The sequence below is a fragment of the Tinamus guttatus genome, unplaced genomic scaffold (genome assembly GCF_059628265.1).
Source record: "Tinamus guttatus ecotype Peru unplaced genomic scaffold, ASM5962826v1 Tinamus_guttatus_pri_ptg000389l, whole genome shotgun sequence".
In the NCBI taxonomy this organism is placed as follows: Eukaryota; Metazoa; Chordata; class Aves; order Tinamiformes; family Tinamidae; genus Tinamus; species Tinamus guttatus.
In genome coordinates, this window is record NW_028288923.1 from 4949446 (window position 1) to 4973107 (window position 23662).

Consider the following 23662-nt stretch of genomic DNA (forward strand, 5'->3'; position numbering starts at 1 on the left):
TTCTGGAAAAATGGCATTACTGCAAAGAATGGCTTTCTTGCACAGGCCGTTGTATATTTCCCTGTCCCAAAGTCATACCAGGGAGGCTTAGCTGCAGAAATCAGAAGATAGTGTGAAGAGGCAATTACATGAACCATTTATTCAAATAGGGAAAATGGATTTTGGACTCAGATTGACAGGGGTGCATGTACTTGAGCAACATGACAGGAAAAATCCAAGAAATCATTTGTAGAAATTAAAATGCACATTGACAAGTCAGACATCCAAGCTATGAGAAAAATAAAAGACTAACACTAAACTTCTGTGCACTTAGAAAAGCTCTCAATTCCCAAAGCAGGAGTATGGTGCTATGGGTCTAATGTGCGTGCTCAATTACTGCACGGGAACACGTTGTCTAAACAGACATCTTTTGACATGCAGTTTAGAAAAATTGGGCCATTTGTGCTACTCCTTCCCATAGAAGAGCTCTTACTGGAGCACTTGCTGCAAGACAAGCAGCTCCTGCTGCTTCTGCACTGGAGCCTGGGCCTGCAGGGCTGGGACGGGCAGCTTGGGGACCAACGTACAACCGCGGCGCTCCGGCCACAGGCTCAGCTAGCAGCGGAATGGATGGGAATCCCAAACCATTAGCCCTGAGAAATCTCATTCAGGAAATTACACCTCGTAGCTGATTGAAGCAATGTATTTTGCAGAATTAATTTTTTGTGCATTTTTATAAACAAATTATTTTGTTCATACAGCCTCCCCACTCCACGCCTAGGCATAGAATGACATTTTTAGGACAGCAGTAATAAGTCAGAAGTTTTGAGTTAAAGCGAGGAGTTGCTGCCTCTCCCTCTGTGCATGGGATCCAATTTCCTGGGACTCCTGCTGAGGAAAGAACAAATTAGGTGCTGCCAGGAGCTTCTTAACTACTTCCCATGTCATCAGTGGCAACAAGTTAACCTGCTGGAGGCTAATGAACATGCTGTAACACCCTAATAACAAATGCAACAATCTATATGTTATGCATATTCCATGAGGTCTGCGCGTGGTACATGTGTGCGCATTCACAGGGCTTTCCAGGCTAAAACAACAATGGGCGATTTCCAGGGTAATCGGAATGAGGATCTTCGCCACTGGACAAAAACGGCCATAGCCAACCCTGTAACAAGGGAATAGTTTGGACTGGCTAGTGATCCCTAGGCAGCTCCACAAAGTGTCCTCCTGGAGTCCATTCGCAAATCACGGCTGCTAATGGAAAAGCAGCTGGATTTCTGATGCAGTGTTTCCTGGGAAGCTATTCCAGCAGCCGGCTGGAAGCGCACACACACACACACACACACACACGTACACTCGTACAGGTACACACATACACTTGCACACACATACACTTGCACACACATACACTCGCACACTCGCACACATGTACACTCGCACACACGTACACTGATACTCACATATACTCGGGCACACTGCCATGCATGTGCTGCGGGCTCCTAGCTTTAAAAAAAAAAAAAAAAAAAAAAGGTTTCATGTGGTCACATTTAAAGCTTGAAACCTTCCTGTTCCCTGACACTTCCAAGCTGCCCTAGCTCTGTGTGTTGCTCAGTGCTCATCTCTGCCGGGAGGGCTCCTAAGCAGCTAGCTAGGGCAGACAGCACTTCAGCACAGCCCTATCTCAGACCTTTAAAGTTATATTAAACACAGACAAATGATTCATTTTTCAACTGATTTTGCTGCTTCTGAAAGCTATTTAGTAGCAGATCTGGGGCCAGGATGTCCTCGTTCATCCGCAGGCCCGGCGCAAACTCCTCCTCAGCACTCCCCAGGCCGATGGCTGCCTACATGGTGTGGCTGCCGCTCTGCGCGCGTGGATCCCCAGCGCCTGGGACCGTCCCCTCCAGCTCAGCGGCCGCTCACGCGCGCGGCCAGCCTCACCGGGGCAGCGGCTCTCGCGATCCCGCCTCACATGAAACGGCAGCAGCAACCGGCTTCATAAGGCCAATAAATAGTTAGAACTCGATTAGCACCCAAACGTACATAGAAGAAGTGGAAGAGCTGACTTTCGGGCTCATTGGTAATTCTCTTTAAAAGGAGGTCATCAAATAGATTTCCATTCTCAATAATTTGGGTTATGTTAACTGTGGTATCAAAGGTGACCTTTCATTACCATTTTTGTGGGTTCCACGGCTTCAAAGACATTTGTAACACTGTCTGGCTATCTCTTTTTTAAAGTTTTGGTCTTTATGAGTGGTGACAATTGCTGCAGACACTGAGGAGCTAATGCAGTCCAGATAACAGCAGCAAGGTGACAGAAGAGACCAGATGAGCAGACCTTCAATAGAGAGCTCAATTCCCATTAAGTCAAGATATTTAATTCCAATCTTGGCACAAAATAATAGTAATAACAACAGGGGGTTCTGGTTTCTTTGCTGAAATAACTGCTGTTCCCATGGGTTTTCCAGACTGTCCTCCTTTAAATCTGGAAATGGTTTCCTGTTCTACAAAGAAAATATTCCTCCATTCAAGTGAATTTACAAGGCAAGGGGGGAGGAGGAGAACAAAGAGAAGGAACTGAATCCAAGAAAGTGCAGGAGAAATGGAGCACAACGGCCTCATTCATCCAGCCGCCAGTGCCATCTCTTTTGCTTCTTTGCGTCCAAATAACCTAGGTGGTTAAATAAACCAGCACGGTCCAAGACAGAAAATTAACTGGAGCATTTGCCATTGTCAATGTTAACTCCAGTAGAAAGTGATATCTCCAGTAGAAAGTAATAATGAATCTGTGTAAGAGAAAGAGCAGCCTGTGAAGTGACCGTTCCCAGTACTACCCGAGAGGCAAGGTGTACTCTCAAAACTCAGCAGCCAGCCATGCTTCTCAGGGCACAGGCGTTTCTCTAGAAGACATTAGAAGAAATTTATAGAACATACTAAAAATGGAAGCTACTCTGTACAGAAATATGTACATCCAAAGTAATGCTTTGGATGTAACTGTGCTTTGCTTGACCAAGCAATATCACAAGCTTATACTAATAGTTTCAAAAATGTTGTGACACAAAGTTCTTAAAAAAAATAAAAAAATTCTCTCTTTCATTGATTTTCCTGTTGTTGCTCTTTCCTTTGGAATAGAACTGCAATTGTCATGCCAGAAATAAAAATAAGTCATCATACTTACTAGCCTATTTACCTTCTCTTGACAGAAAAGGATAAAGTCGAAGGTTTTCAGTTTTTACCTGGCTAAAGAGCAACCTAGTGCAGTAAAGCAGCCCGCATGCCAGGTGTATGTCATGCTTTGGAAGTAGGTCTGTCCTATCGCCTGATGAGCTGTTACAGTGATGAACAACAGAGCTGAGTGCCCAACCCAGGTATTTTTTTGGAAATGACATGCCAGGGCAGAACCATTGCTGCTTATTCTTCCAGTTTGGGGCAGTGTCTGAAGGTGCAAAACCTGCAGACTCGCTAGTGTGACACCTGTCTACAAGAAAGACTGGCTGGGGGATCCAGGCAACTCCAGGATCCAGGCCTGTCAGCCTGACCTCGGTATCAGGGAACGTTACGGTGCAGATCATCCTGAGGGCATTCACACTGGCAATGCTCTGTACAAAAACATCATTAGCTTGTCTTAAAATCTTTTAATAGCAGACACTGTCTCATGCAGAAGTCTTGTCGTACAGGAGGTAAGCGCTTCGGACAGCTACAAATCTGTCTTTGCTGGCCATGAGGATTTGATCATACCTGAGATACCCGTGTCCAGAAAGGAAAGGTGATTAGTTCAGAGACATTAGTTCATGGTTGTTTCCCATAGAAAAATGTAGGTGAGAAAAAGAAAATGTAGCAGCACTTTAAATGCTTTCCTTTTTCTTTCTTATGGATAAAATAAGAGAAACACAAACCATAATGACCTGCCAAGCAATTCTAATGCTGTAAGGTTTTTGAACCTCACGTAGCTGTCTCCAAAGGGTTTTCAGAAAAAAATAAAAAAAACTAAAAAATCAGTAGCAACAGCACACAGAATACAACACAATATTCATATTCCTGTTGCCGTGCTAGAGGTGTGCACGCACACAAATATAAATACAGTAAAAAGGAATCATTTTCTTCTCCTGCCGCACCTTTTTTTCCTCCCAAACATTTTCACTTTTTATTCATTGATGGCTAATTCTTACTTTTTTTTTTTCTCTCTTTCTCTTTCTCTTTGGAGCCAACTCTTCCCTTAACTTTTTTTGAAAATTCCTTTTGGCTTCCATAGTCTCTTCTACAGTTCAAGAACTATTCCTGTTGGTGAAGTGATTTCTGATAAAGTTATGTATTTCTATGTCAACTTTTCCATTTGCTAGCTTTTCATTCTGCTTTTTCTTACTTATTCCACTGTGTACAAACACTGTTTAAAATCTAAAGTTCCTATATTTTCTTTCTGAATGCACCTTTTTCTAATCTTCAAAAGCTTTCCTGTTTAAGAAGGAAAAATCAATAAAATGTTTGAAAAGGAAATGCACAAGCGTTCAGGAATGAGGGAACACCAGTTCTGGACATCTGCAGATCACTCTACATGCATTATGCACTTAAGATACCTGGAGTAAAACATTATTTTACTTGTGCACAGAATACTAACAAGACAAAGAGAGAGATTGTGTTCAACTTGCTTAGTTTCATTATGAGGCCAATGAAGTTAAATAAATGTTATTCTTGAAATGCAGGAGTTTATCACCACGTAAAAGAGATAATTCTCTGAAAAGCCCTGTGCTAGACAGACCCAAAGGGCATTTATTACCTTGAGAAACCAATGTTTCCAAGAGAACTGATACAGGAATGCAGGTCTTGTACCTATACTGAAGAGCGAGATAATGAATCATTCCTTATAACCATATGCCTGTTCCTGGGATGCACACCATAGAAGTCTCAGATACTAGCCTATATGCCAGTCACAGACACCTGATTGAAGATATCATCTTCCATAGCCAAAACTGCAGATTTTTCATGATCCACAAAGGAACTAAGACCTGCCCTCACAGGATGAAATTCAAAGTATTTATCTTGTGGATCAACTTACCCACACCCAGCCCTGGGATGACATGTATGGAAGCTCTCACTGAGAAAAGCACCTAAAGCAAGAAATTAGAGTGGAAAATGGTCATGTACGCTGCTTCTGATCGTCAATATGGAAGAAAATATATCATCTGAAGCAATAGGCATAGCCCATACAAAGGAAGGATGAGTCCTGCCTAAGAGAAGAGAACTGTTTAAAATAATTCAGAAGGTAATAAAGAACCAAGAAGCAGAAAGGAGAATGACCTCAGCTGAACTCTCCAAAGATATTACCCAGAAGCGGGAAGAGATGTCTTATTCCTCTGCAGAATTAGATGTACACACCAGCAAGTTTGGTCATGCAGTCACTGGATCTAGAGGGAACAATACCCAGTTGTTTCAGTGAAAAAGCAAATGAAGGGAAAGGCAGTTTGTGGCAGGACTCGCGCAGCAGCCCGGACGGAGGCGCTGAGGTGAGCGGCGCGCGGCCAGGAGCCAGCAGCCACGCGGGCCCGCGCGGAGCCCCGGCTCGGCAGCCCCACGGCCGCCACCGCAACGTGCACGGCCAGGGCACGCGCCGGGGTCCTCCCGCCCGCTGAGCCACGGACGTTGCACTCGAACAGTGCTTTCAAGTTCTTTTAATGCGGTAAAGATGTGTTTGTGGGTGCTTTAATTAGCAGATTGACATAAACAGGCATCTACGGTTGGAATTATTCATTAGGAGTTGGGTGCCTGATTTCCTTAGATACTTTTGAAAATCTCACCCCATCATGTTTAATTAAAAATGTCAGATGATATCAATACTCAGATGTGTCTGCTGTTGGTCTCCCGAGAAGGTTTCCAAAATCTACTTCTCATTCCATCTGTTCCTGACAGAGCAAGAACTGACTTGGCCCATTCTTGAACCAAAACATCAACAAATGATTTTAAAAGACTATAAACTGGAAGCAATATTAATCTCTTGAGCGGCCTTCTGAAACCCTTCTTGGATACTGCATGTTCCCAAGAATCTTGTAAGCTAGGAAATGAGAAAGCAGCTATCTGTGAGCTCTAAAGGAGAACAGTTTGCTTTCTAATATGCTGCCTGCACACTCAAAAACAATATGCATACACACATACACACACACGCTGCATGCATGTGCACACAAACATCCAAGGAGTCTCACACCATTCATGGCAACAGACACTCACAAAAACAATCTTTTTAGTGGAAAAAAAAATTGTTTCAGGTGAGGCATCCGCCTAACATTTTTCCTCACAAACTCCTTTCTGCTCATGATTAGCTCCTAGTTAAGAAATTATCTCATGCTTTGGGTATGAGAAATTACTTTGAATTTTGTCTTTTGGGTACGGAGAATCGCCGCTTTTTTCATAGAAATGTCCCAGCTCTTCCATGATCTGCCAATTCAATAGCATCAGAAATCATGGACAAGCTCAGTCCCACCATCCAAGTGCACGGATATACATGGAGGTATCTCAGCTCTCTGTTGACAAATTTAGAGCAGTTGCTCTGCCACTAGGAATCAAGGAGACTGAAAGACTGAGCAAAATGTGACTTTTCTATGTGCATTGCTATGCCTTTCCTTCTTTTTTAATAGCACGGTAATTTTATAAAGTGACAGTCATATGCACAAAAAAAAAAAAAGACAGAAAGGAAGAGAGAAAACAAAAAACAAAAAGCGAAACCCCAAATGTCTGCTGTGGTCTCAGTCATGCTATCATGCTAAAGGTCTACATTTCATTACTCAGCTGCTTTAAAATGCAGTTGTACTTACTCTGGGCACAGGGGACGTCTGGGTACCTTTCCTTTGGCCACTAGTCTCAGGTGTCAGGTCTCGGTGGTCTACCTGAATGTGGCTCTCTAGGTCTTCGGCACTTTCAAATTTGACACTACACTCCGGACACCTCAGGCTGCCGCACGGCCTCTCATTCACCTCCTGCGGGGTCAAGCCCGAGGACTGTCCGTTGGTGCTCCTGGTCATGCACCCAGCACACAGGCCGTACGGAAGGCCGTTAACATCCAGTTTGACCAAGTCCTGCTTGTTCCGGAACTCCTTCAAGCACAACGCACACTTGTAGAGTTTTTGCAAGGCTTGGCCATTGGGCGACGACGTTGCAGAGTTTCCTGCCAGCTTCTGCATGTGGAACGTCCCATGGATTTTCAGCTCCAGGGTCGAGGTGACGGTCTGCATGCAGACAACACAGCGAAAGCCAGTGAGGGAGTTTCTGAGATCTGGGTGCATCTGGCAGTGCTCGATGAATTCCTCCTCACTCTGCAGCGGCATTTTGCAAATCCGACACGTTCCTGTATCCAAACTCTTGCTGTGAGTAACTTTGTGCTCTGTCAGGGTGAGGAGTGATGGGAAGCGCTCCCCACAGATGGGGCACATGTAGTGCTTGGCCGGACCCCGATGGGTCTGCATGTGCTCTCTCAGGCCATTTTCTGAGAAAAAGGTCCTTGAGCAGATATTACACTTATGGCTACCTTTGATGAACTCTGCTTTCTTCCTTGAGCAGTCGTCCTCGCCAGGCCGGATATTATGATCTCTCAAACGATGATTCTGCAGGAGGACCTCCATAGTATAGGCAGCCCCACAGATGTCACAGCCATACATGGGCTCAGAAGCATCTACATCATCCTCACTGGCTTCGTGACTGTTGGAAGTATCTGGATTCTTCATTAACATGTTCTGGATATCTGCGCCTTCTGTCTTCTTATTTGTGGGGGTCATGCCATTCGCTGTACCATTTTCAGCATTTGCATCAAAAACACAATGTTTTTCCCGCAAGTGTTTTTCAAGCAAGATGATGGCATGAAAAGCTTTGCTACAAAACTTGCAGTTGTACTTTTTGCTGTGAGTTGTGATGTGGCACTGCAGTTCAACCTCTGTGCTAAAGGTCTCGCCACAGAAGATGCATTTGTGAGACTTTGATGGATTCCCCAAGTGGCTATGCTTCACGTGGATCTGCAGATCCACCTCCTTCCTAAAATCCCAGTTACAGGCTGTGCAACGATACATCTTCTTTTCATTGCTATGCTTGACTGCCAGATGCACTTGGATAGATACCTTGGAATCAAAAACTTCTTGGCAAAGGGTGCAGTGATACAACACAAAAGTATGCATGTCCAGCAAATGTTTCTGCAAATCATCCACCGAAGAAAACTGTTTGTCGCAGCTCTCACATACATAATGGGTTGAAGTTGTCATGTAATGTACGGTGAGGTGCTGCAGAAGAGACTCCTGGGAATCAAAGTCTTCTTTACACTGAGGACAAGACTGTTTCCTCAACAGCAGCTCCAAATGCAACTTTAAATGGGTTTGAAAACTCTCAAAATTAGAGAACTTCAGATCACACTGATTACACGGGTATTCACCATTAGACACTGAGTTTACGCTAGCAGAAAGCCGTTGCCTTTTAGGGGAAGAGACTTCAACATCAGAAGAAACTGGACTCTGCTCTGCTTTTGACTTCTTATTATGTGCCAGAGGAATGTTCTTGTGGTTTTCTTTAATATGCTTTGTAAGCTTCAGGATGGAGCCAAAAATGGGGGAGTTTGTGCAATAAGGGCATGAATAAACTTCCATAAAAGACTGTGTTGGCTGAATGACAGGGGAATCCAATTTTGAATTTCCTACATTGCAGTGAGTCTGCTGAATATGCTCAGTCAAGGTTGCTTCAGTCAGAAAGCCCATGGAGCACTGGTTACAGAAGAAGGCGTTGTTACCATCTTGAGGAGTAGCATTTGGGCCACAGTGAGATATACGGATGTGCTCTTGCAAGCTGTTGATATCCGCAAACATCTCAGGACAGTAGTTACAGTGAAAGGCAGAAATGTTGCTAAACTGCATCATGGGATAGGCATGGTTTTTGTGCACCTTTCTTACGTGTTCGTTCAAGTTGTACAGTGTAGGCATGGAATCAAGGCAGATCTGGCACGTGTGGCTTTGCTGAGGTTTGTCCGCGTGAATGGTCTTCAGGTGGATCTCCAGAACAGCCAGGCTGTTGAAGTCGCGCTTGGAGCAGTAAGGGCAGCTGTAAGTAACTTTTGACCAGTTCTGGCCCTCCTCTCTGTCCCCTGATCTGATTTTCTTTTGTCCTCTCAAAGGTTTCAGGGTAGAATCAGGGGTGGAACCTCTTTCCACCGAGGCGCTCGAGTCGGGCGTTGCGCTGCTCATGGAGGCCACGCTCCCCAGGACCGGATCGGGACTGATGCTGTGATTGCTGGAGTCAGGTTGTCTGTGGCTGTCCAAGTGGCAATAGACTTCCTCCACTGAAGAAAACTGCTCCGGGCACATAGGGCACTTGTGTTTTTTGTTGGCATGGGCTTGATGAATGTGTGTGAGCAGCGAGTTTTCGTCCGCAAATACTTCAGGGCAATGAATACACTGCAAATCTGCCTTCTCGGAAAGCTGTGGGTGGCGTGTCATTACGTGCTTCTCCAGTTCTTCAGTCTGACTGAATGTCTCTTCACAGTAATCACACATAAAATCATCCTTCTTCACCTCTTTCTCAGTCTTTGCCATATGTTCCTTGTTCTTTTTATGAGCTTGCATGTGACTCTGCAATGAGCTGGTAGAGGAGAACCCACGCTTACACACAGTACACTTGAAGGGCTTGCTGGAGCTGTGGGTTTTCAGGTGAATTTTGAGGTGGTCGCTGCGCGAGAATGCGGCCTCGCACTCGTGGCAATGGTACTTTTTGTCCCCCGTGTGCAGCTTTATGTGGCGATCCCTACTCCGTTTATGCTTAAAAAGCCGGCTACAGTAGGTGCACTTGAAAGGGAGTTTGTCACTGTGGATCTGCTCGTGCCTTTTCAGGTAGCTCAGGCGAATGAAGGACTTATCACAAAACTGACAGGGATAGGGCAGGCCGGTCCCCCCTTCCTCCTCCCCGATGCCGAGATCACACCCATCTCCTATCATCTGAGTGGGTGATGCAACATCTTTGCTGGAGGGAGATGAAGCCACCCAGGAGAGTTGTGGGTCGTCATCACCATCTGTAATGGGAAAGCAGAAAGGAGATTAAAAACAATTCCCAGTGCATCTGTGAAATAAGGACAAAGCTCTCAACAACACTATGGGCTTCTGCTACTACAGTGCAAAAAAAAAACAACTCCCCCCCACCCAAAAATAAAAGTAGCCTCTCTTGAATTTCAAGGGCTGTTTAGAAAGAGATATAAAATATATATATCTGTAAACATAATCCAAGAATATGCCAATGTACAGTACTAATAAAAGGCATTTTTCTTCAGCAGGTTTAACACCTGCTCACTGTACTGTAAAGCCATAAACAATCAATACAGAAAGCAAAACACAGTGGGCAATGAAGCAATGCAAACATTTGAAAAGCTACAGTATGAAGTGAGAACCTGCAATTTTGTGGGTATTTTCAAATGCTACATAAAGATGATTTTAAGTAATGTCTCCATTAAACAAAATCCTTCAGTTCTGTCTCAAAACTGTAACGGAATTAAAGGCTGATCAAAAGCAAACAGACTTGAACACCTATGCAAAAAAAAAGCATCCAATTTGAGAGAGCTCAACAAAATCAGAGAAGCGATTTTGCATCTTACTGCCTTCACTCACGTGAAAGCTAATGTGGCCTGTTTGGTACAAAAACAAACAAAAACCCAGGAAACCACCAGCATCGGAGATTTCAAGACCTCACCAAAGAATAAACTCCAGCACAAAACTGCAACAGCTTTAACAAACATTTCCTTTGCTCACTGTGAGGCTTTGGAAAATATTTTATAATTTGATATTACCATAAAGGAACACAGGGCCATCTCCTACTGCAAAGCAGTCATTTTAGGAAAAATACATAAAATTTTGGCAGCTTCCATAAACGGAATTGCTAACAAGAAACAGAAGACAGCAAGTCCAAATATACCAATTCCAACGAAAGTAGAGACATGGAGTGAAGCAGAAGTGCCACGAATAGGATACCAAACTGAGACGAGGATGGAACTCATGAAGGTGCTGACCCCACATGCACATTTGGAAATCCAGAAATACACCTGGAAATCCGGAAAGAAGACAGTTCTCCAGATACACTGCCCTTACAAAACGTTTAACGCTCCTCCTGCAGCTGGAGGAGCCACATCCTGAGCCGCCACGTGCTCGGCCCAGCCCTTTCCTCCTCATCCCGCCCGCCGGGCATGGGGAGCAGCGCCCTGACTCAATGCGAGCGCTTTGCGGGCTGCGTCTCCCGGCGCGGTGCGGCCCTGCGCGGGCGCAGCCGCCTCCGCCTGCGCTGGCGGGGAGGTGCCGGCGGCTCCCGGGCGGCTCATTCCCCCGCGCGCCAGCTGGGCTCCTGCGGGACGCACACAAAGGCCGGAGGAGGAGGATGCGGGGCTGGCGCAGGGCAGCGTGTGCCGGAGCTGCCGGCGCGAGCGTCGCTTTCGTGCAGGAAGAAGACACAAACACCCCAAACGCTCGCTGCCGAGGCGATACTTACTGCGCTAGCTGCCGGCTGCAATTTCAGTAACGAGAGGTGGCAACCCTGCAGTAACTGCTACGGAAGCACACGCTTGACAAACAAATAGCCTCCCTTTGGCACCCAGGAGGCCGCCTGTGCCTCGCGGGGCGCTGCGGCACAGGGCAGCGACCGCGCCGGAGGCTGCCGAGGGCCTCGTCCGCTCCGAGCCCACGTCTCCCTTTTCCTCTGCCATGAGCAGACCCCTGCAGCTGCTGCTCAAGCATCAGGCAATGCCCCCGGACATGGGCAGGACTTGGCGGGCGACGCGCTGCGGCGCTAACATCGCCTGGGCTCGGATGCATCCACGCGTCTCCAACTGCAAAGCAGTGTTTGTATCAAAACAAGAAGCTGTTACATACATGGTTGAAAGCAAAGACTGTCCCCTCTTGTTAGCCTGACTTAGACCTTTTGCCATGTTTTCTCATTCTTTTACCACTGAAAAAGAAATGGAAGCTACTGAGTAAGCCCTGGAAGCAATCTACCTGACTTCCTTACAAACAAGGCAGTAAATTACTCATGGCCTAAAACTGCAGAAATTAAGAAAAAGTCATTATCATTAATCTCTTTATGGAATGAAAAATAGCCCTGTTAATTTTAACTTGCCATTTTAAATTGAAGAAAATAGCCATAATGAACTGAGAAGGAAATTCTAAGGTGTTTTACCAGAGTAATATTTTACTGGGAAGATATATTTGAGATGTGGTATGGCATGTCTGGCAATGATGGTTAGAATAATAATTCTACATTAATGCAATCAAAGGAATGTAGCAGAATGAGAAAAATCACTTTAAAAAGGAGATTAAAGTCATTAAAAATGGCTAATCCTGCAGAGTGGGACTGTACTAAAATAGAGAATCACATGGCTGGTGCAAAGCTTTTGTCATTTGCGCATATGAGAATCAAAACAAGTATTAAAAGGGTAAGAAAATTCAATAAAAAGTTTAATTAGGAAAAAAAAAGGAGCATTAAGGAGGCTTCAGAATGGCACTAGTCTGCAGGATATATGCACAGGTCACCAAGCTTAAAGGGCCAAACTTGATAATCAATCTCCAAGCGCTACAGTAATTTAGCAACTTAATGTTCAGCACGTTTAGGGGACGGTGAGCATTCATCATCATCACCAAGGACCTCATTCCAGCCTCAACACATTCAATGAATGTATTTTTCCTTCTAATAAGAGCAATTTGGCCAAAGTGCAGAATAAATCATACTTCATTCTCTGTCTTCCAGATAACATAAGCCAAGCCCAGGAATGTACTCACAAAGCGACACCAGCGCAGTGAAGCCTTGGGCAGCGGGCTCCGTCTGGGAAGGGAGCCGTGCGGCAGGCGCCGCGCGCGGGACAGCAGCAGCCCTGCTCCGCAGCGCGCACTGATGCCCTTGGTGCCTTATTGGCAAGTTATTTTGCAAACAGAGAGAACAGCACTGCACAGCTCCCCTCTGCGCCCGGGAGGCTTTCTTCATGCAGGGTGAGGAGCCAGGGCCACCAGGCTTGGGAGACGTCTGATTCTGCTGGGTTTATTCCTCTGGCACGGAGCTTGAACACAAGAGCAAGGGTCCAATTAACCAAAAAAAAAAAAAAAAAAAAAGGCCCCCAAATCAGTTGTTGGGAAAAGTTTTTTGTCTGAAATTCAATTTCCTGGTTCTTTTGGAGCCTCCTGTGCAGACATGCTGTGCCAAAGCACAGGAGCTCCAAGTGGTCCAAGCACCCACGTGCCCGTCGAAGCTGGTGGGACCCCGGCACCCAAGCTACGCTCTGATAGCAGACGTGCCCGGCACCACGAGAGGTGCCTCCAGCTCCAACTCTCCAACAGGCAGAAACCATCTGCTGCTCGGGCAAGCTGCAGCGCTCCCCTCCTGCATGCAGCCTGGCTGAAAGGCCACCCATTTCAGTAGCTGCTGTCATCAGACACCCAACTCCAAGACTACAACATGGAGACACAGAGAACAACACTCAGAAAACGCCAGCGGTGGCCACAGGAGTTGGGAAGAGCTTCACCACGTGTTGAACGCAGGCAGCTCAGCAGCTGCCACGGCAGGGGCTGCACACAACCCGCGCTGCGCGTTCGCGCTGCCCCGCCGCGGCCAAGGCATGCAAGCCAAGCTGCCACACCAAAGTTTCACTATTTTCAGTAGGTTTTGCCGTTTTTTTCTAAAAATCTTTTTCTGCGTGTTTAGTCTCATTTTCCTACACATTTCAAGTACAACGAAGTAAGCAGGCAAAACAAAAACAACATCCAAATGCAATTTTATGCACAGACGTTCCCCACAGCAAAGGTTCTTGCTGTCCACATAGCAGGAGGTGGCAGCGACGAGGCCATCGCAGCAGCCGCCACCACCCTGGCATTAACGCGCGCTCAAGCAGCAACAAACAATCCTACAGCTAATTAGTACGTATAAGCCTACGTTGTCTTCAAACAAAACTCAACCTGGATGAAAAACAAAGAGGCGCTACTGTAAACGGCACCACGCACGGTGCCATCGTGATTATCTGCAACTTAAGAAAAATGCAGTTACACCTAATTACATGCTCGTGTGCTCGTGTTTGCAATTCATCAGCTCTGCATTCATTTTTAAGTGAGGTTTTTGGAAAGAAAGAGAAAAGAAAGATGTCTGGCTTAATGGAAGAATATATATAATCTAATTTTCCTTCTCACGCACAGGATTACTTGGTATGTAGAATACACAATCAGCACAAGATGTAGTGCAACGTTGCGAACGTTAGATTTTCTGGGACATTGGCTGTAGTTAAACTATTACACGCAGGCAGTTTAAACCTAGCTGTCTTTGTCTAAACCCTTCTGCTGTGATCAAGGAACATTTAATTACTCTGCCTCTTTTTTACTCTGCGAGTTAAGAGCACACACAAAGACATATATTGAAGCTTAGCTGATATATAGAAACTTGTTAAGCCACAGTAACATGTGCCCGAGCCCTCAATTTCTCGCAATGCCACCGAGACTCGGTAATGACCATGGGTAGGATGATATATAATCCTACAGAGATCACAAAAATCAGAAAGCTATTTTTAACATTATTTTCCTTATATCAAACAGTCTGCATTTTACGGGTAACAAAAAATTAACATGTCATTAAATAAGTTATTTCACACTTCGGTAAATGGTGTAATAAGGGGCGGAGGAGAAAGTTTTATGTTAGATCTAGGAATAAGCTAAATGCTTTCAGAGTTGAATCACTGTTTTTCTTTACTCCCTTTGGAAAAGCAGCAGATACTATATTCTGCTGTGCATCATGGACTTGGGACTGAAAACAGCTGCACTCTAATTACATGTAAAGTGTACCAAAACATTCCTTTTATCACAGACTGTAAATCTGTTAGCATCTGTCTCTCCTTTGTTTCTTCCACAAGATACAAGCTTGTTTCTACATTTTTCTCACCTGTAGCGGTGATTAAAATTCATTATAAATGAAAGGAGTGAACACTAAAACAAGTTCCTCTGTGTACAGTTCTAAACTCAAATTAGAAACAGCTGTTTGCTAATTCATGCAGTGATGTTTTGTCGTGCTCTGTGAATCAATAATAACTCACCCTATTTCCACAGAAACGTTAGGATTATCCATATATTCTGCCTAGTAATTTGTCCTCCAGAAATGTTCAAATGCATAGCCAGTGTTTTTTAAGCAAGATTAGAGGATGAGAATGGCAATATCATCGATGAATTAACAGAAGGATACTAATAGCTTGCTGTTCCTGCCTGCTTTGCTAGCGAGTCCCGTGCTGCTCCTGCCCACTCGGAGACCTCCGGAACGCCGAGCAAAAACGCGCATGGCCAGAGCGATGTGAACGCGCACAGGGCACCCGTGCAGACCACTCATGTAACAACCACATGGAGAGAGAACCAAAAGAGCCGAATTTCAGCTATGACACGTACAACTTTTAAATAGAAAGAATGGCAAAGCCCTTAGGAGAACAATCCTAATAGAATAATTACCAGTTGTAACAATTAGTTACAATAATTACTAATACTTTTTGTAATTGCTACCAATATTGCTTTGCCTGATCCAGCCAGAGCACAAACTTCACTCGGCCCCGTTGCTGCGCAGACACAGAGCTGCTTTCTGCGCTCCTTGCTACTTCATGTTGACATTTATCATGATTTCAGCACTTGATTATACAACACAAAACAACATCACACAGCAGTTCAGAGCTTTGTCTGCCTCATTTTTGCATCCAAGCGTCAGGGGGGCCATGGGCACGTTCTTCCCTCCCCGTGTTTTGTCGCTGGGCAAAGGGGCATTCCCAGGCTGTTTTCCAAGCAAGCCTTGGGCACGTGCAGCCTGGCTCAGCTCAAGCTCTTCCCCTCGGCCCATACCCACACGGGAGCGTCAGACCGGTAGGTGTGTGGAGAAACCCAATGAATGAATGCAGAAACTGAAATTATGCAGGGAAGACTTTTCTCCATGAACTGACCAGATGAGTGTGATTTAATTTAATGCTTTGCTGTGCTCATTTTCATGTTTCTGAATTGTACTTTCAAGAGAAGATTAAGTCATCAATTACAATCCATTTAGCTCATTCATAAAATCTACTTAAGGGTCACGCTCTCGATGGTGAGCAGGGACGCTCAGACGGCGGCACGACAAGGGTGGCCAGGGCTTCCCATCCAACCCCAGCACGAGCAGCGAGTGGCCAAGTCCACATTACTGGCATGAAGAGCGGCCTGGAGGCATCAGGGCCGTGAGAGCCTGGGCAGAGGCAAACTAGGGCAAGAGTTTGGCCAACGAGCTCGGCGTTGCTGCTGTAGCTCCTCGGCCAATGCACCTGCACTCCAACACTGGGAGGCCATGTCAGGGCAGGAGCGTCTCCACTCGGAGAAAGGGCTTGTGGACCTGTTTTAACTTTTCTGCCATGTATGAGCTCTGAGGCAAAAGAAGGAAGGGAGAAAGTGAGAGCAGACATCACAAGTGATCTACCTCTACCTGCTTCTTCTGGCTGCATTGCTAGGGTTTGCTACAATTAGGTCTGCAACCAGGGCTATACAGCGTCTTGACCTCCAAGCAGATCATTTTGTAGGCCCTGTCTTTACACATATGAAAAATACTTTCCCCCAAACCTGACTGCTCCTAAGAGAGTATTTCACATCACTGCACAGGGGAAGATACATCCATGTTGGAAACCTGAGGAAAACTTCATGCTTCGCAGCGCAGCCCAGTGCAGGACCTCACCGCCAGGCTTTCCGGCCTGGAGAATTTAAAGCTGGTCCTTTTATTAAAGCAAGTTGCCAGGGAAAATAAAACCAGCTTGTTAAGCCAGAAAGAGGGAGCTGTTGCAGGCTCTCATTTTGATCTAGGTGGGAAAACTGTGACGCACTTACGGACTTAATGGGCTGGTGTTCATGATGAATAGACGCACTGCTGAAGAACACATGTTGGCTGAAATTACTCAGCAATAAACAAACAGTAAAAAAGCAACAACATCCAGATTTTATATTGCCTTCAAAGAACTGAGGAAGGAAAATCAATAAATTACACGTGACAGACAGTATCAAGTAACCTAGTTTATAGCTCGTTACGCGCACGCACTGTCGGTCTGATCTCCAAACGCTGCGGCTGCGCGCGAAGGCCGTGGTGCAGCGCTCAACGCTTTGGGAAGGACAGCGAGCAACTGAAGCACTGAGACACACAGGTCCGCATCGAGGTGCGCCAGACACGGCGACGTTTCATTAGGCGCAGCTAAGGGCTCGCAAAAACGATGCGACGGCAGCGACAACATGTTCGTAACCGCGGTGCCTTCCCCAGCATCATGGGGGCATCTACCCAGCGCAGCCACCGCGCTGCTCCCTGCCCTTCCCCAGCATCACAAAAGCCAGTGCAAAACCGCATGGCTCAACACCGAGCGCGTTCCTAAGCATCGCTTACTTAAAGATCCATCGGGAATCTCTGCCTGGTTTGTGCCTGGAAACGGTGTTGGGAACGGCACTGAAGCACAAGCAGGAAAAGAGGGTCTCTCCTTCTCAATACTGAGGAGAAATAACTGAAGGGTCTGAAGAGAAAATAACTATAGATTTTGGGCCGTATAAGATGAAAGCCAAACACTGTGGTTTACGTAGATCCGAACTTCATGGTGCGTGGCAGCGCTGCTTCTATCTACTAACAGTATCTGTCACTTTTAATAAGAAACAACTTTTAAAGCAAACAAGCAAGCAAAAATGCCCATCACCTACTGAGACTGTTCCTCGGAGAGGCGGCGTTCAGCTGCAAGCAGCTACAGCCTGGGAGACCTTGCCCAGGAGCAACCCAACACCTGCGGCCAACACTTGCGACTGAAGAGCCCCCGGAAACCTGCTCTCTTCTTCCTGCACGTCCTCGGACTGAAGGAGCCCACAACAAATGCTGCGGCTCGTTTCAAAGGAGCAGGCAAGTGGCTGAGGTACTTCTGCCCTCGGGCGAAGGAGGCTCCCAGCAGTGCAACCGCTCCAGCCCTTCCTGGAGGTGACTCCCTGGCAGGGGAAGGCAGGAGACGCAAAGCCAAGGAGTCCAACCGAACTCCACCAGAGGAACCAGCCCCGCCGTGCTCTCCACAAGGGACCCGCAAGGCCCCGCAGAAACCCTACCGCTTTCAGGACCGCATCTCCAACAGCAGCTGAAGGCCCCACGCTGAACGTGCACCACAGCAGGGCTTTCCTCAAAGTGCTGCTAACTGCAATGGTCCCCTCCTGCTGAAAGGGTTTCGATGTCAACTGTCTGTATTAAGATATCTCTCATTTAACCGAAGCATAGGCTCCGTTCCGACTTTATGTTTTTCCCCCCTCCTGTAAATGCGAATTGTCCAATTTATTCTAGTTAGCAACTGTCTGTGCCCTGGCCACAGACGCATGAGGGAGGGAATTTGTAATGAGAAAAGGTGCAGGGCACAATTCCTGGTTAAAATGGCATTAGAATTAGGGTTGAAGTGTACATTGAATCATCTCAATTTATCCCTGAAGAGGGGGAGGGACAGGAAGCATCTTGTCCCTCAGCACAAATCTCTGTCCCGCAGCGCTCGGTCCATCTGACACCAGTACCACACGCACTGCAGCCCTCATCAGGAGTCCCTGAAGGAAGTTTTTTCCCTTGTGTGAAGAGGTTTGGTGCCTGCACCAGCATAGCATGCCTTGCATGCACACAAACCCCTGTGTATATAGTATATACATAAGTATATACATATACATGTACATATAGCGTGGCACAGAGAAGAGATACTAAAACCCACTTCTGAAACACAGCTAGGGAACACAGGAAAGAAGCTGAATTGTGGCTCTCCCTAAGGAACCAGTTTTCTTTTTTCTTCTCTTCTCTTTTCTTTTCCAGACTTAGTGGCCAACTCTCCAGCCAGACAGCAGCTCAGAACGGACAATTCTGTTACCACACATTTATCTGTGAGAAAAGCAAAACAAGGTGTCCAAATACAATTTGCTTTTTTTGTTGTGTTTGTTTTTTGTTTGTCCAGCTATTCCAGTCTTATTTTCTATCTCCTCAATAAGACAAAAATCTTAAGGACAACACAATTTTCTGGCCGCAAATAACCAAGATGCAATCTTAATTTACATGCCTAAGTATATTCCAACCTTGCAAAAGCAAAACAAGCATGAACAAATGAATGGTTTGAACCAAACTTCTTATTACATCTTCTGCCAGAATAAATACTCATGAAACTGAATCCCACTTCCTCCATTTTATACCATTACAACACATGAGAACACAAGTCCCAAGAATTACAGCAGTGCCAACCTTGGCTTCCCAGTTAAGCCTGAATTATTTTTTTTCATTTACGATAGGCATTCAATCGCTTTACTCTGGTGGAAAGGGGAAGCTCCATCTGCATTCTGGAGCATCTGAGATAAAATTAACCTTCTGAGTAGCAAATACTAGACTGACATAGAAGAAGTAACTGTATGATTTCAATTAAATTACTTCAGATTTAGGGGTCCTGGATTTTTAAAGCTTTTTTAAAAAAAGCTTTCTTTTTTTTTTTTTAATTTGGTCATTATTTAGGAATGTCATACCTTGGCATTTTTGGGTTTCCTGTAAATACAACCCCAGACTTCCTGGATACCCAACATGAAGAAGATGACAACATCACCTCTCCCTGGAACCACTGGGCACAGGCTCGAGAGTAGCTTCATCTTTGTTCAGCTCTTCAGCTGGAACTAAGATAACGAATCTGATTTCATTTTTGTTCTTACCACACTGCTTTGTATCAAAACTCCCATTTGCCAGTGATGGTGCCTACCAAAACGCAAAGCAGAGGGGAGGCACAAAAGCAAGAGCCCTTATAAACACACAGGAATATACAGTGTCAACATGGACCAGGAGATCAATATGTGCAAAAAGAATTTTTTTAAAAAGATTGCATTTCACGGTATTTTCCATTTTAAATCCCTTTACTATTTTTCCAACGTCTTTGGAGAAGCCTCCTCCGCAGGCAGCTGAGAGCAGAGATCTGCTACGCGTCCTGCGCAAAATCCTGGAAGAGGTTTTGCGCAAAGTGTTATCAGGTAACAATATTTACCATGTACAGTAATTATGAAAAACTGTAAGATTGTGTAATTATGTATTTTAATTACATGATCTGATTAGGTTTTTTAATCACTTCATAAAAAGAAAGGAAATTCACTGAGGTTGTCAGAAAGTTAATAAAAATAAGGTAATTCACCGCTAAGGCTCACCATGGTGCCTTTCTAACTACTTCCTTGCTACACCCCACTGAGCCACGGTATTGGAGGTCAACCATAAGTATTAATTTCCTTACTTTTATTAACTTTGGTGACAACATTCAAGCTCTTTCAGCGTGCTTTTTTTGTTGTTGTTGTTTTGCTGGGGAGTGCATTTAGCTGGATGATCCTTGGGGAGCGCAGAGCCCTGTGCCATAGCAAGGAGGTGCCCAGCATCCCACTGGGATTGGGAACAGTGACCAAATCCAGGCATCTGCCCCCAGAGCACCACGCGTGCCCACACGGACCCACGTCAGGCACCGCGCAAGGGGCTCTGCTGAGCCCCGGCAGGACCCGGCACTGTGGCTCCGGCTCTGGAAAACAATTTTCCCAACTTCTGCTCTAAGGAAACATTTTGTTTATATCCGCGCTGGGACTCTCTAATGCAATACTTGGCCATGGGGTTGTGCAGCTCTGTTTTGCTCATTTCTGGTTCCCTCCCTCCCCACTCCAGCCTTTTTTCCCTCTCCGAACAGGACCGTGACGGCTCGGACGAGGCCGCACAGGTCCCCGGTGAACAGAACGGCACCTTTGCAGGGGCACTAACAGGGGGCACAGGGATTTGAAAAGGCTTTTGCAGGGAAAAGGGAAAGCACCGTGCACAAGGGCGCAGCGCCCTCCCCTTCGCACGCACCGATTGCGGTTGCAGATCTGTCTGCAAAGCCCAGCTCTTGGCACATGGCAGCCAAAAGCCAACTAGCACCCCAGCTTTCTTCCTGCATACTTTACTTCTGAATTCTTTGATGGACAATGAGTTTGGGGTTGAAAAACTAATTAAGAAAAATAAAAATCAAGGAAGTTCCCAAGAAACCACTCTTGCTGTGCATGTGTAGACCTGTGCAAACGTGGAGGGGAACATCCCTCAAACCCCTACATGGTGTTTTCTGGCTTTTGGTGCAAATACCAGCCTCTGCCAGGACATCCTAGCGCACACAGTGAGCGAGATCGACACTCTGCAAGCTCAGTGCTACAAAGAGCCTGCTCAGTTGTAGGTATTTGTTATGTTTTCTTTTGCCAGTGGTTTTGCTTTTGCTCTTTCACACGGCCTCTCTGCCCAGTGAAGCTCCGAGGTACCGACGACTCATACTTCAGAGGCTGCTTTTGGGGCGTTTGTTTCTCTGCGTGGCCTGCGAAAGACCCCGGGACGGCAGCTTGAAGCACGTCCTGCCGCTGGCGGGGAGCTCGGGAGCTGCGCGAGACAAACACCGGGGACGAATGCCAGGTACTCCTGAAAACCCTAAGTATTTCCTAGCATGACTCACAGCCAAGCTCTGGACAAAGATATCCAAACAGACCAGTCTCCTTGCATGCTTCTGAATAACTATCCCTAAATTATCCAAGCACTTTCCAGGACTCTATTCTATGAAAGGGAATTTTCCTAAGGGCAGTCGGTAATTTTAAAAGTAATCATGCATTACTGCTTCTCCTCTTGCCCTCTACTCCCATTTATCATCCCGCTTTTTTCTCCATCCCCTCCCAAACACAAATTATTAGACTGCAAATGCAGGGCAGGTCCAGACACCCAAGGGGTGAGCCAAGATCTCCTCTCCAGGGGAAACTGCCACAGTGAGCTCAATGACTATCTGAGATGTTTGCTGGTACTGGGGAATAATATTTCCCTTGGGCACTTTCTGGATAGAGTCTACCACCTGGGTTAAGTCATTATTACAATCAAGCAGAAAAAAAAGGGGGGAGGGAGGGAAAAGATGAAAAAACACTACAGCAAGCATCATTAAAGCTCATCAAAAGAGCATTAGAGAACACCTGATAATATACTCTGAACATTAATGATCCTTACGATATACCATATTAATGCAGATGTTATCAGAATTCACAGAAACAGAATTTTCCATTCACACATTTCCCTAAAATCAGTGTTCAGAGAAAGGAAAAAAAAAAAAAAAAAAAAGCCTCTCAGAACTGTTAGTCGCCAGCATTTTTATGTCTGTGGAAACAAAAGGACGAAATGAGGCCTGTCCCCACCTTGGACAAGTGCTCCGATGTCAGGTGCCTTATTGGCACTCAAAGGCAACGGGCAGCACGTAGCGGGGTGGTGGTAACCAGCATTAACAGGAGGGCTGTGCTGCCTTGAACTGGACTGTTGTCACTACTGAGATGAGTTTTCGTGGCAGCCTTGGAGCTCTGTGATGCTGGGCAGTCTCCCCGGCCATCTTCCCCCCTCGGCGTTAGGAGGCAGAACGGCCACGTGGCACCGGGGCCGGGCCGCAACGAGGCCCAAGAGCCTCAGACTGCAGCCGGTACCCGAAAGGGAGGTCAACATATTAATCTCAGGCACTGCTCAAGCCCTGCGTTCCTCCTTTGCTGCCAACCGTGTCAAGCTCTGCATAGATGGCAGGTTTGGCTGTATTAGAGGGTCAATTGCTGTCACTGATAGCGCTCAGTAAAGCCAGGACTAGCAAACTCCCCAATGCGGATTGCTGCTCTCCAAGGAAGACGGTCACCCAAACAAGAGCTCTGCATGAAAACCAGTGAAAGAAAACCACAAGAAAACTCCCAAACTCGCGTGTGTTAATGAATACAAATGTGACTCCTAACAGCCAGACTTACATTCCGGCTTGGAAGTGGAAGCAAAATCCTTCCTAAACAAGTAGCTGCTCAGGTCTGCGGCACCTCGGGCTTCATCCCAGAAAGCCGAGAAGCAGGAATTATTTTTAGTGCAGCAGAGAGGCCAGGCAGTTTCAGGCAATCTCCCTGAGCATGTGGGACATAAACCCACAAACTATGAAAGAACCCAAATCAGTATTGTTTTCTCAAGTGACATCCATTATCCCTCATCTGAGAAAATTAACACCTGTATCCAGAAGCTCAATAAACTAAGCTCAGAGCTGAAAGTCTGGGATTAACTCTTCCTGTGCCACAGCAAACCTTAGCACAGTGCTAATGCATCTGTTTTATATTCTGTGGCACTGCAGATTCAAGCAAACAGGGACATCAAAATACATTTATACTCCTATACTCCTATTTATACTCCATTTATACAGCCTAGCTGCAAAATGCACAGAGCAACCCAGAATTTCCAGATTCCAAGAGCTACAGAAATATAAAAATGCAGATACAGAAGGGTCATTAGACGACACATGCTGGTTCAGGCTGCATTAGGAAGAGTGTCACAAAACAAGTGAAAAACAGCTTTTGTGCAGTGCCTTGCTTTTTGACATGCGAGTTGGCAGTGTATCTAGCAGCAAAACGCTAGCACTAGTAACTATGCACAACCTTGGCTGCTCTGCCAACTTATTTCTACACAATGAAGATTTTTATTCCAGGCAAGGGTCACGCATACAGTCCCCTAGTGTGACCTGCCGAAATCCAAGGCCAGGTCTGCAGAGGAGGAGCCGGGCAGGGGCTCTGCCCGTTTCCGGATGGCGCCGGGGCGGCGAGCCAGGAAGGCGGTTGGGAGCAGCGGCTGTCGCTCGCAGGCTCTGGCAGCACAAACCCCGCTG

The 23662-nt window shown here is 46.0% G+C and overlaps 1 protein-coding gene across 2 annotated transcripts in view; it reads right to left on the reverse strand.

Annotated features, from left to right (window-relative positions):
• ZNF423 (zinc finger protein 423) overlaps window positions 1-23662 on the reverse strand; it is a 185765-nt gene that overhangs the window by 74889 nt on the left and 87214 nt on the right. For both annotated transcript variants that reach the window (XM_088530865.1, XM_088530864.1), the window contains one exon: window positions 6783-10006. In XM_088530865.1, coding sequence (XP_088386991.1) covers window positions 6783-10006 — 3224 coding nt within the window. The remainder of the gene's footprint in view (window positions 1-6782; window positions 10007-23662) is intronic.